This window comes from Rhinatrema bivittatum, chromosome 12 (assembly GCF_901001135.1).
Source record: "Rhinatrema bivittatum chromosome 12, aRhiBiv1.1, whole genome shotgun sequence".
NCBI lineage: Eukaryota > Metazoa > Chordata > Amphibia > Gymnophiona > Rhinatrematidae > Rhinatrema > Rhinatrema bivittatum.
This window is the reverse complement of record NC_042626.1, coordinates 69,573,190-69,587,114: the sequence shown is the minus strand read 5'-3', so window position 1 is coordinate 69,587,114 and position 13,925 is coordinate 69,573,190. Positions and strand designations below refer to the sequence as shown.

At 48.2% G+C, this 13,925-nt stretch overlaps 1 protein-coding gene across 3 annotated transcripts in view; it reads right to left on the bottom strand.

Annotated features, from left to right (window-relative positions):
- Positions 1-13,925, bottom strand: part of DNAJC7 (DnaJ heat shock protein family (Hsp40) member C7) — a 59,315-nt gene that overhangs the window by 30,791 nt on the left and 14,599 nt on the right. For 2 of the 3 annotated variants that reach the window (XM_029574205.1, XM_029574208.1), the window contains 6 exons: positions 10,375-10,463; positions 9,999-10,123; positions 9,526-9,639; positions 6,008-6,082; positions 5,626-5,744; positions 4,689-4,842 (listed from right to left, as the gene is read on the bottom strand). In XM_029574205.1, the coding sequence (XP_029430065.1) occupies positions 4,689-4,842; positions 5,626-5,744; positions 6,008-6,082; positions 9,526-9,639; positions 9,999-10,123; positions 10,375-10,463 (676 nt within the window). The remainder of the gene's footprint in view (positions 1-4,688; positions 4,843-5,625; positions 5,745-6,007; positions 6,083-9,525; positions 9,640-9,998; positions 10,124-10,374; positions 10,464-13,925) is intronic. The other variant, XM_029574206.1, reaches the window with a different exon arrangement.

Here is a 13,925-nt window from a genome sequence, read left to right as displayed (position 1 = left end):
GTAGCCTTAGTGGCCATATTACCTTTTTTTGGACCACTCCACAGCACAAAAAGATGGTCTGACATACGGAAACTGTTCGTAACTTCCAAATAACGCAGCAGAGTCCTGCGAACATCTAGCTTCCATAGGTCTCTAGATAAAGGATCCGAACAGTACAACTCTGGAAAGGATGGGAGCTCCACCGATTGATTCAAATGAAAAGAGGATACCACCTTCGGAAGAAAGGAAGGAACCATCCGTAAGGAGACTCCAGTATCCGAAATTCTCAAGAAGGGTTCTCTGCAAGATAACGCCTGAAGCTCTGTCGTCCTACGAGCAGATGCTGTAGCCACCAGAAAAATCACTTTTAATGTCAGATCTTTCAATGTAGCCCTTTTTAGAGGTTCAAAGGGCGCAGCACACAGAGCTGTGAGAACCAAGTTTAGGCTCCATGAAGGACAAGGATGTCTGACCGGAGGACATAAATGTTTCGCACCTCGGAGAAAACGAGCCACATCCGGATGCGCAGCTAACGTTACACCCCATATTCTATTGCGTAAACAGAGAGCTGCTACCTGTACCCTTAGGGAACTGCACAATAAACCCTTGGACAGGCCGGCCTGTAAGAAGCATAAGATATCAGACACCGACGCCCAAGTAGGGAGCACCTTGTGGTCCACGCACCAAGACTCAAAACTCCCCACACCCTGACATAAGCAAGGGAAGTGGATGTTTTACGGGATCTCAAAAGCGTAGCCACAACTGCATCAGAATAACCTTTGCTCTTTAGACGCTGCCTCTCAAAAACCATGCCATTAGACAAAAGCAATCTGCCTCTACCAAACAGACGGGACCTTGATGCAGAAGGTTCAGAATGTTTCAAAACTGCAGGGGACCTGCCACCAACAGATTTACCAGATCCCAAACCAGGGACATCTCAGCCATTCCGGAGTTACCAGAATCACATCTGTCGGGTGGAGTTCTAATCGCTGCAGGAGCTTGCTGATCAAAGGCCAAGGTGGAAACACATAACAGGACGTTTTTCGGCCAGGGAAGAACCAGGGCATCCACTCCTGTCTCCCTGCAACGACTGAAGAAGCGCGGGGCCTTGGCGTTCCTGAATGTAGCCATCAGGTCCATGCTTGGTGTGTTCCACATGTCGCATATAAACTGAAAGGCCTCGTTGGCTAACTCCTACTCCCCGGGATCGAGACAGTGGCGACAGATAGTCAGCTTGAATGTTGTCGACACCGGCTATGTGAGAAGCTGCAATGCTGACTAGATGATGCTCTGCCCAGCTTAACTCCTGAGCCTCGAACTCCACTGGCTGGCTTTTGGTTCCTCCTTGGCGATTGATATAAGCACCATGGTCGCATTGTCGGACAGAACCCTGACCAACTTCTGCAGGAATGGAAGAAGAGCCTGCAACGCCAAACGCACCACTCTGGACTCCAGACGATTGATCGACCACGAAATTCCTCCAGCGACCATTGCCCCTGCACAGACTTTCCCCAGACAAACCGCTCCCCAGCCAGAAAGACTGGCATCCGTGGTAACCACCGTCCAATCGGGCACCATCAAGGGAACCCCGCGGCTCAGGTTGTCCAAGAGGAGCCACCAATTGAGACTGGACCGTGCAGAATCTGTAAGAGGAAGGGGAAGACAAACTGCTCGGAGACTGGATTCCACCGAGAAAGCAATGCTTACTGCAAAGGTCTCATATGCGCAAAGGCCTATGGAACTAACTCCATGGTGGAAGCCATTGATCCTAGGACCCGCAAATAATTCCATACTCTGGGAGGATGCTTGGACAGTAAGTCTCGAATCTGTCCCTGCAACTTGAAGATACGGTCTTCGGTAAGGAAAACTCTCTCCCGTTGCATGCCGAACCGGGCTTCCAGGAATTCCAAGGACTGGGAGGGTTCCAGGTGACTCTTGGCAAGGTTGGCCACCCAACCTAACGACTGCAACAACTGAAGGACTCTGTGTACCGCCGAATGGTAGAGACTCCGAATTCGCTCGAATCAGCCAATCATCCAGGTATGGATGTACCAAGAATCCTTCCTTCTGGAGTTGCGCTGCCACGACAACCATTATTTTGGTAAAAGTACTGGGTGCGGTGGCAAGACTGAACTAGAGTGCGAAACTGATAATGATAACCCAGGATGGAAAACCTCAGAAATTTCTGATGGGCAGAGCGGATGCTGATGTCTGGGGCCTCTGTCAGATCTAGTGATGCTAGGAACTCTCCCCTGCGCACCGGGGCAATTACGGATCTCAGAGTCTCCATGCGGAAGCATGGAACCCAAAGGTATCTGTTGACCCTTTTTAAATCAAGAATGGGCCGAAAGGCGCCCTCTTTCTTGGGCACTACAAATGAAATGGAATAGCGGCCTCTTCGCTGTTCTGCAGGAGGAACTGGCACAATGGCGGCGAGCTCTAGAAGGCGTTGCAATGGATCTCGCACCACCTGATGATTCTCCTCGTATGAGCAAGGGGAGACAAGAAACCGGTCTCGAAGCGGTCGTGCAAAATCTAAAGCATAGCCTTGTCTTATCATGGTGAGGACCCACTGATCCGATGTCAACTTGGCCCATTCCTCATAAAACAGAGACAGTCTGCCCCCTACAATTAGCACAGAGGAATGGACTGGCCTCACTTCATTGTGTGGACTTAACTCCCGCTGCAGATTCCTGAAGTTTGTCTAAAAGATGAACTTGACGACCGGGATGTTAGAAACCTTCGATTCCCATGGAAGCGAGATCAAGAAGGAAAGGAGCTCATCCTCTGGCAACCTAAATTCTCACCCAAAGACTGAATCATATCTTCCAAGTCCTTTCCAAAAAGCAACTTGCCTTGAAAGGAAGAGAGCCCAGCTGAGCTTTGGAAGAGACATCCGCAGACCAGTTTCTCAACCAGAGAAGTCTGCGTGCAGAGGCAGCCGAAACCATCGACCAACCTGGCAGATGTCCGCAGCAGGCCATAAAGGGCATCCGGACTATAAGCAACCGCAGCCTCTAGACGCCCTGCCTGAAGAGCTTCATCCTCCGACAGAGAAGCGTTGCCCTGTAGCTGTTGTACCCAGCAGAGACCAGCCCGCAAAGAAAAGCTGCTGCACATGGCAGCAAGCACTCCTAGTGCTGAAACTTCAAATATTTTCTTGAGCTGAAGCTCCAGTTTGCGATCCTGGAGATCCTTAAGGGCTGTTGCCCCCGTAATTGGGATAGGGTGGTCTTTTTGGTGACCACTGACACCGTGGCATCCACCTTGGGAACTCGAAGGTCCAAAGCTTCCTCTGGCTTAACTGACATTCAACCCCAAATCAGGGGTGTCCCATTCATGGAATAACAAGTCAGTGACTGAGAGATGAAAAGGGAAGGAAGTGGTCAGACCACGAATTCCCAACATCACAGGATCAAACCGGGACTCCTCCTGTGGAGCATCGATGCGTAACTCCTCCAGAATCGTGTGGATAAGCGGCCCCAGCTCATCATGTCTAAAAAAGTGGACCACTTTTGGATCATCACCCTCCACAACATGGAAGCTGCGGAGAGAAGCATGTTGCTGATCCCCATCACAGGCTTGGATGGCAAAGCCTGATCGTCCAGGTTGGAAGCCTCTGAAGAGGAATCCATCCCAGTATGGGGCACCACAGACCATTAAGGGCGCTTCAGCTTGGAGGACTCTGCTCCCTCCCAAGGTTTGGACCTCTTCCAAGAACCTTACAATGGCACCTCCAAAGCAGATTTAACACCACCCTGCCTTTTCGCTGATTTCCTGGCCTTAAAGGCCTTATGGAGGAGTAATATAAACTCTGAGGAGAAGGAGGACGAAGAGGAGGAGTCTGAAGCCCCCTCGGGGCTCTCCTCCACCGCACCTGAGCATTGCCTCGTTGGTCCGCCCCCCTCGGGGGATGTCCGTTGCGGGGATAATGGAAGCGGGGAAACCCCCTTCCCTCGCTGTGGCTTGCGTTGCTGCCTGGAACAAAACCAAAATGGTGTCTGTTCCCCTGTGGGTCCTGGTCCTCCTGGGGTGAATGAGCCGGGCTCCCTGGTATCACACCCAGTGCTGATCTGAGACGGCTATAGGGGCCTCGACCCCCAGCCTCAGTTGCCTCGAGTACCAGGGGGGATGGTTCCCTCAGGACATGCCAACCCCCCTGGGAGGCTGAAAAAATTTCTCCTGACACTTTTTTGTGTTTTGTTTTTTTTTTTAACAATTAAAACCTAAATCTAAGTAAACTCTGTCTTTCTCTTTTTGTATTTTTTTTTTAAACTAAGTACAGACTGTAGGTTTTGCACCTCCACCATCTGCTGGAGACAGAGAAATACTGAGGGACTGTAGGTGGCACCTCAGGATATAGGGCAGAGTCGGTCAAAACGTCTCTGTCTCCATCTGCTGGAGGGGAGGCAAAACCCAGGAGTCTGGACTGATCCGGGTACGTACAGGGAAGGAGAGATACTGAATGGCTGAGGTCACTGCAGAAGTATATCAAGGGTGATGTCAGCTTTGAAACCTGACTCCGTCTCCATCTGCTGGCAGGGGAGCACATAACCATTGGTCCTGAGTCCATCTGGCTACACGCTAGGAAATTTTATCTATCGAGAGAGAGAGTGTTCCTGGGTTAAGGGAGGCACAGAAACTTCTGCAGGTTTACAGAAGGCATGACCTGTCATTCTGTGGGCCCTCTCTTGCTTAAGAAAACCCACCCTGCAAGCCAGCCGTGCCTTCTCGTGGTCAGGGGCCATCTTCAGGGCCTGGACAAAGAACTGCACCGCCTTCTCAATGCAGTCTTCGTAGTAAAGGCAAAGCCCTCGTACATACAGGGCGTCTGCATTCGTTGCATCCAGCCGTAAAATGTCACTACAACCAAATGAAAAAGCAGCAGGATCAAAATTCTGTTTTCCCCGAACATGTTCAGTCTGTCCTTGTCACCCTCATCTTGTCGTTAAATACTTTTATGCTCAGTGATCATTCAAATGGCCTTATGGCTATTGTGTGCTACAACAGTGCCTCCCAGCCCTGTCGGCACACTTAACCTAAGACAGGCCTTCTGGATACCCACAATGAATATACATGCGATAGATTTGCATTCAATTGGAGACATGCATATTCATCGTGGACAGCCTGAAAACTTGCCCAGCTGGATGTGCTCCCAGAACAGGAAGCTCGGTGCTACACCACAATGCACTACAGGCAAGCTCTACAAACAAGACAAGAGAGCAGGAAACAGATTCAGCAGAGGTTAGCTAAGCATGCTGCTGTTTCTCTAACAAAGTCAGCAATTCCAAACTTCCATTTCACCCCAATTCTGCCCCTTCTGCAATATGATCAGCTATCATTGGTCACAAGGTGCTACAGATTTTTTCAGATAAGATCACATAACACAGTGAAATTCCATCTATTACTTGTGCTTTATCACACAGTTATCTATCAAACGGTTAGTCTGAGGGTTCACCCCGCCATCAGTGAAAACTGGTTAATTTGTTAATGCGCTAAGCTGTTCCTGGGTGCACATGAAGATATGTTTCCTTAAGCGAGCATAAGGCTTAGCTAGGGGCTGTAGTTAACTCATCTTGCTTTACCATCCACAGCTCATCGTTTCCATTCAACATGCCCCATTCTCTGCGAGAAGGCACTACACACCTGGCTACAGACTGTGCTTCTGGATAGCGGCCTAGAAGGGCCAAACATTCAGCCTTGAGGATTCTGAACCGGTGGCAGACAGGTGCAAACTCTAATGCACGATCCATGCAGAACACAACCTGGCAAGATGGGAAGACAGAGAGCAAATGAAACACCAAGCGTAGATAAGCCCAAAGCCAGGGGGGGGGGGGGAAGAGAGCAAGGCATTTGTATCTGCGCTAGTGCAATCACTCCCCCCCCAGTTCCAGCTCCCAAAGTATGCTGCCTCGGTGAGGAATCAAGGGCATTATGTGGAGAGCGCTTCTGCTGCTGATTGTTCAGCTTCTTGTAACTCAGCACACAAATATCCCTTCTTTAAGGCCCTCGTAAAGCTGGCGTTTACCTTCCTGAAATCCCGCTTCTCAAAATCAGCTTCACCTATTTTCTCATACTCCAGGACTGCACTGGCATTCTTTAACTGTAAAATAAAGTCAGGACAGAAAGTTATAGGAAAATTGGTTCTTACCTGCTAATTTTCGTTCCTGTAGCACTACAGATCAGTCCAGACTCCTGGGTTTTGCCTCCCTGCCAGCAGATGGAGACAGAGAAAGTTTCACTGACACTGTACATAACCCAGTGTGCTACCTGCAGTCCCTCAATATTGACCTGTGCCCAAGCCAAGATAACAGCAACAACCATAAACTTCTAAGCAAACTTCCTCCCTCCAACGAGCCAGAAGAAGGTGAAGTTGCCCAAAAAGACAATGGAAAACTTGTTTCCCAAATTTAACATAAGCGATCAGCAATGAAAATCTCCAACAACTCTGCACTATATACAAAGCATCAGTACAAGCAGCGGACTCTCCCCTCCTCCCGCCCCTCAGTAAATGGGCAGGTCTCTGGACTGATCTGTAGTTCTGGTATTACAGGAATGAAAATTAGCAGGTAAGAATCAATTTTTCCTTTCCCTGTATGTACCCAGATCAGTCCAGACTCCTGGGATGTACCTAAGCTCCCTTAACTGGAGAGTTCTGCTCATAGAATACTCTCACCAAAACACATGGAAGCCGGAGCCCCGACATCCAAGCGATAACGCCTAGCAAAAGAGTGCAATGACTTCCCAGTAGCTGCCCTGCAAATTTCATGTGGAGACACCCGATGTGATTCAGAGCAGGAAGTCAATTGAGAATGCGTCAAGTGCGCCCCTAAACCCCCTGACATCGGGCGCCCTTTAAGAAATGTAAGTTGACTCGATCGTTTCCTTCAGCCACCATGCAACTGTACCTTACTTCCCCTTCTTTGGACCACAATACAGAGGTGATGTGATCTACAGAAATCATTAGCGACCTTTAAATGCCTTAATGCACGTCTCCCATCTAAGAGTCTAAGCTCCCCCGCATGAGGCGTAGAGGAATCCAAGCTGGAAGTTCCACGGTCTGACCAAGACGGAACGCTGAGACTACCTTAGGCAGAAAAGAAGGCACCATGCATAAAGATATCCCCGAATCAGACATCTGTAGGAAGGGATCTTGACACGACAGTGCCTAGAGCTCCAAACTTCTCCTGGCTGAACAAATAGCCACCAAGGAAACCACTTTAAGAGTCAAGTCCTTAACTGTAGCCCTCTTTAGTAGTTCAAACCAATCCTCACACAATCCTCTAAGGACCAGATTCAGATTCCAAGTTGGACAAATGTTCCACACCTGAGGGTATAACGTTCTTAGCTCCCCGAAGGAACCGTATAACGTCTAGATGTGCGGAGAAAGGATAACCTTGCACCTTACCCCGGAGACAACCCAATGTCACTTCCTGGACTCTCAGTCCCTTGTCCAGAATCTTTCTGTAGAAAAGCCAAAATAAGCGACACCATAGCCTGCACAGGCTGAGGCTGCACTCAGCCTGTACAGGACCAGGACTCCTGAATTTTGGCTCTAGGTGGCCTCCTGCACGCACAACAGCGGTACCTGGGTGTAGGCGCACACCCCTCCAGGACGTGCGCAAACACGTGCTGAAGACTAGGTTGTGGTCGTACACGCTCGAGTACCTGCGCAATCATGCGCTCAAGTCTAGGTCACAGACGTACGCGTTCAAATCTAGACTGCAGCCTTACGCTCACAGGTCCCCACGCTTGCAACCGCCATGCTGCAAGAATGGGCTCACAGGCCTTCACACAGGGGAAAAGAACCGCTGCCACGGGCTACCACATGGCTAAGCAAAGCTTACCCTCACCTTTAGCACATTTAGGCCCAGATCCGGTCAACATCTGACACCGAAAATCATCGACCAGCCTGAAGAGCTTCTCAACAGCTTAGGCCTCTCGACTGACAAAGAATCCCTGGAAACTGAGGCCAAGAGCCAGCATCCCCTGCTGTCTGTTCCACTAAACGAGTTTTGCACATAAGCAAATTAAAACCAGCAGAAGACCTCCACCAGCAACAGAGACTCCTTCTTGGTGCAAGTGCTTCTCTGCACCTCCAGAAGACAGGTAACCAACCGGCGATAGTTGAGGCAGGGGATTCCCCTGCCTCTTCCGCCAACGCTGCTAGGGAATCAAAATGGCCACCATTCCCACGATAACAGGGAAAGCCTCAACGCTAGAGCCCGTCACCCGTGAGGCTCTTTCTACTGGTGCAGCTATGCTCAACATTGACCCACAAACGCCATGCCTCTTGTCGCACGCACACGCTGTTCCTCCCCACACCCATGGTACCACCAGCACCTCAAGGGAAGCAGGATAACAGTCCCTCAGCGCCATGGAGCCAACACCCGGACTCATCTGCAGGTAGAGAAGCTGCTGAAAACCCCATCACGGAGCCCCCAGGACCTCGCTGCTGCACAGATTCCTCTATTTAGTTCCTTATTCTCTCTCTCTTTTTTTTTTTTTTTTTACTCTCCAAGAACAAATAAAAATACATAGTAACCAATACTTTCCTTTGGTGCAGAGATTCTTGCAGGCCGCTTGGCAGATCAGAAAAGAGCCAGACCACTGGCTATAATCTGTCTCCTTTCACCAAACTTTAGCGATCCAGGCCAGGAGAAACTGTATAAAGGGATACTTCCCTGCTCCACTAGGCTTGCAGTGCAGAACAGCCAGCAGGTTCCACTGCTGTCTCGTGGAGGATGAGGGATCTGGAGCACCAGATGTCCAACCCACGGACCTCCGGACCAAGCTATTAGAAGGGTCACCAATCCTCTGCTCGTCCGCCTCAAACCACGGGGGATGGCCCCACCAGGACCTGACAACTCCCTGGGAGGATCTAGAAATAGTCTTTTAATAGTTTTTTTCTTTCTTCTCTCCAGACTGCAGGTTTTACACCATCTACCATCTGCTGGAGACAGAGAAAAACTGAGGGACTGCAGGTGGCACACTGGGTTATGTAGTGTCAGTGAAACGTTCTCTGTCTCCGTCTGCTGTCAAGGAGGCAAAACCCAAGAGTCTGGACTGATCTGGGTACGTACAGAGAATCCAGCTTTTTAATCCATCAGCTACCATCCTGCATATATCAAAGCAGAAATGATCTTGCTTTCAAAACAAGTACTTCTTGGGTTCTGATAATGGCAATATGCTCCTGAAAGAGTGCCCCGAGATCCTGTTCTGACAGTGGGTAACTAAAAGGCAGCAACAGCTCTCAAGGAAACTGGATCTAACTTCTTTACACCAACCAAGGAGTGCAGGTCCTCTCTGCAATCTGTGGAGCACAGTCAGAGAACACAGCCCGATGGAACAGCGAGTGCCTGCAACAGCAAATATAATCCGTAAACTAACTCATGACCTGAAATGTTTTCACCGGCCATAAGAGTAAGGACCCAAAGGTTATGCAAGAGTTTTTCTTCCTTGGGTTGCCAGGGCCACATGGCCCATAGTAAATAACTAGCACTATGTGAGTTCCTTTCGTCCTACGACCTGGAGGGGCTCTCTCACCTCTTGCCGTGCCTGGGTGTTTTCTGGCTCCAGGTCTATGACCTTCTGAAAGCAGCGGCAGGCAGCCATGGCGTTTCCCAGTGACAGGTGGCACTTGCCTTCTCGCAGATGGCCCTATAAACGAACGTCATAGGTAACCGGATGTTAGAAGGAAGAAAAATCACAGGCCTGCATGGCGCCCCTAAACATTTCCAATTAAAGTGAGTGCAGAGAAGGTAACCCCCTCTTTGATGGGAGAGTGACGGGGCCCAGTTTCTACCACAGGCAGGTTAACAGCACCTTGGGAATGGGCACAGTGCAGGACTAGGGCAGAGAAGATCTGATGGAAGTGGAAAGGGCAGAGTGAAGAGATAGTTTTATGCCTGTATGAAAGGTGGGTGTGGAGGGGAAAAAAACCCAAAATCAAGAACAGCTCTCGGATGTCCACGCTGGATGCTAATATTGCAGGATGGAATTGATGATCCTCTACGTACCCTGACAAAGGAATCGTCCAACCTCACGGCCTGCTGTGCGTCTTCCAGAGCTTCTCGAAACTTTCCCAGCATCATGAGGGTAGCGGCTCGATTTCCATAATAGCTGGCGTTCTTCGGGGCTGCGTCTAGGAACACAAAGAGCAGACATAGTACGTCACCACAGCAATACCTGAGGCACACGCACACTAAAAGGACCAAAAAAATCATCATATGTACAGTTTGAAAGGGAAGCCTGTGCATCATTATAGGATGCAAGGAATTTAAGTCTATGTTAATGTGACTATCTATGGTTCACTCATAGGGACATGTCTGTATCTTAACACGCCACAATCTGAGCTTTTTCATTTGTGATGTAACACTGAAAAGGGAGCCTCACCTATGGCTTTAGTGTAAAAGTTGTATGCTTCGTTATAATCCTTGTTAGCATAATAAAGGTTTCCTTGTTCCTTAAAAGTTTCAGCATCTCTGAAATAGAAAGAAAGTAGCTTGGATTACACACCCAAAAGGAGCAGGGGAGCAGCTGCACCTGGAGAACTGGCCGGCTGAAGTGCTGGAACAGAAATGCGAACATGGCGATTGCTTTTAAATATCGAGCCCCTCAAACTTAGTGCCATGGCTAGCAATGAAAAAGATGTGGACTTGCATGCAGTCACTGCCTCTTCAGACTTCCCTCCTCAAAGCTCTTGGCAAGCTGGGATTGCCAGCATCTCAAGCTGTTCATTTCCAGGTCTCTCTGTCCAGCGGGAGGATGGTGTGTGTGTGTGGGGGGGCCCTTCCACCTGTACATCACAGACGCATCAGCTCCCATCACGTCCAAGACATTGAACAAAGTCCTGGGACAGTCTTTAGCACTGCCAAGGATCCCTCCAGGGAGATTTCCTGGAGGCATCCATGGCTGCAAAGATGGCAGAGGCAGAACACACACACAACCACAACTGAAAAGCATCAAAACAACGTGAACATGGTTGTGCTGAAAAAAAAAAAAAGAAATGTGTCAGAATTCTGGTAAATTTGAGAGAAGCAGGTTGACATTTCTCTCTGTTATAATTTATAACTAATTAGAGGTACCAGAGGCATAAATGTCCAGCGGTCAGGTGGATGCAGACTAGTATAAAAACACGGTCCCTAGTTTTCACCCTGGGTGGCCAAATGACCTTCAAAGTGATTTTTTCCTGCTCTTTCTTGCAATAGTCTATTAGCAGCAGTTGCGGTGCCCGATTTATACATAGAATTGTAGCTATAATTGGAATGTGAGGGGGCAGTAGGGACACTGCTGAAACCAAAATAGCAAACACTGCATTCCAGGCTAATGCTTCAGTTTCACTTTCAGGCAAGCGCAACGGAAAACCCCGTGCCATTGCCCTGTGATCACTGCCATCTTCTGTCTGGTCTGAGGAAAAAAAAAAAAAAAAAAAGCTTTTATTCACACAAGGGGGGGGGGGGGGGGATTAAAACAGGTTAGAAAAAAAAAAACATTCCATAGCCAGAACCCCTAATCTTCAAGTTTGCTGCAAAGTGTGCTTGGAAGCCATTTAAGGGACCATCACCAAATAAATGGAAATGATTTTCCTTTGTGCACTCAAGTTTCAGGCAAAAAAACCCAAACAAAACAAGCAAAATGTAAAATCTGAGGTTAGAAGGAAGGACTTGAGATGCTGAAGATTTCAGGACAGCGGAAAGCATTGTCCTGGGCCCAGAGAAGGTCTCATTGACCTCTTCCACTGGGACATTAGTCAGATACAAACATGGCACCTGATCACAGAAAACCTGCAGTTCCATCCATGTGTGTGGCTTTCTGCTTTTTCTTTGTTTTGTTTTTAAGTGGACACCACATGCCAAGCATGCAATCCCAGTAAACTGGTCTGCTTCACTAGATCATGCCACATAGATGGGAAATACTATGGATGGAATACACACAACTTTCTGATGGTCACAGTCTCCTTACTAGCTTGTCACCTACAGAGAAATACCCTGGAAACAAAACCCAATTTATTACTATCTGCAAATCTTTTCTATCATCGGTGATGGTGGGCAGGCCTTTCTAAATACTCTGGACACTTCCAGCTCCAGGAAGATGCTGTCTCACTATTGATTTCCTACAAAGCCCTCAGGGATCTGAATAGAGCCATCTGTACAGCTACATAAGCAACGTTTGACTGTGCAGTACTGTTATTCTTGAGGAGAAAATTAAAAGCCCAAAGAAATCAAGTGATTTTAAAGATTAAATATCCTACCATGGAGCACATAAAACTATTCCAAGTGATGAGAAAACCTCTGCAAGCTTAATCACATCAGCAACAGAATTCCCGGCACAGGCGATTGCTTGCCGCAACATAGCTATATTGAATGCTGAATGAGACTGAGTGGTCTAGAAAATGAGTGGTCTACAAAATGACTTCCCATTAGATTCAGCTGCATTTCTACAGGAAAAGATAAGTAATGGGTTCCAATTTTTATATTTACTACTGAGTAAGAATTTTTATATTTTGAAAAGCTATAAAGAAAAATTGGATATAAAAATGTTTTGGGTTATGATTAAAACTTTAGCAGCATTTCATTGAAGGCAGCGTATTTTTATGAATGCCCATTGCCTGTTCATTCTTGCGAGCTTAACTTTGAAAATTGTGATTAAGTTTTCAGAGGTGTTCCTATCACTTTGAACAGTTTTGCATGATCCAAGGGTGGGATATTTCATCAGTCAAACATGAACCTCTCTAAATCAAGCCTACTGGCTTATGTTATTAGAGTACACAACAAGATCTTGACATATAAACCTTTATAAAAGAGCAAGCAAGAGTAAAATAGCCTTTTTCGCACTGATAAATAACTTCTTTATGTCAACCTGGGGAGACTATGAGTCCTCACTGCCAATGAATCAAGTTTGCAGACTTTTTCTAAGGTGGCAAATGACGCCTTGTTAGTTTTATTAGCCCTCAGTCTCTCCTTCAGAGCGCAAGAGACCTCTCAAAATGCAGGAGCAATGTCTACTTTGCCTGCCCGCAGACCCCAGCTCACTGTCTGAATCCAGGCCAACCTGTGCTGTTATAACTTGATTTGTTAAAAAAAAACCAGTCCTAAAGATTGCCGGAAAAGTTAACAAGCTCAAATGAGATTGGATTCTGTTCCCACAGAAGACATGTTCAGACCCCTTGGGACTGAAACATAATCATCATTCCTATTACTGGGAGACAGCTATGATTAGGAAAGATAAAAGCAATTTCAAAATATGCAGATCTCAAATGTACAGTTAAGTTGCTCAAAAACCATGCGTTTTTCTGAAAAGGTGTAGAAAGGGCAGCAACATGGTATGGTGAGTGGGAATTAGGCAAATACAGCAAAGTACGATACTATGTAACAAAACCGTGTTTCATGTAGGGCACATATGAGGCGGGGGAGGGTCCTGCGTTGAGCAGAGATGTCATAAAGCACCAGTTCCCAGGCTGATGGATACCAGTGGGATTTATTTGCCTGGGGAGCTCCTGGAAGTGACCATTCATGAGGATTATCACACTGGCTATCAACTCCCACTATGTCACAGCTCCTCCACCTCCAGGACACTGCTCTCCAGCTGACATCTCTGCCCCCCCCCCCCAACCAAAGGATGGCTTCCCCCCTACTCCCATTCCTCCCCTCCTTGCCCTCTTTGAGAACCGACATCCACTTTAACCCCAGGGGCTGACATCCTCCCCCTCACTCTCTATCGTTTCCCCCACCCTAGCTCTCTTAAGAAATCGCAGCCTTCGCCTCCTTCTCTATTTCCCACACAGAGACGAGCACTCCCCACTCTCTACTACCCCCCACCCCAATGGCGGCTGTCACCCCCTCCTTTCTCTGTCTCAGGACTGGCACTTTCTCTCCTCCACGCCGCTCGCTACATTAGCAAGAGCTACGGCGAGGGAGGGAGAGGGAAGGGGATCGCGTCTCCTA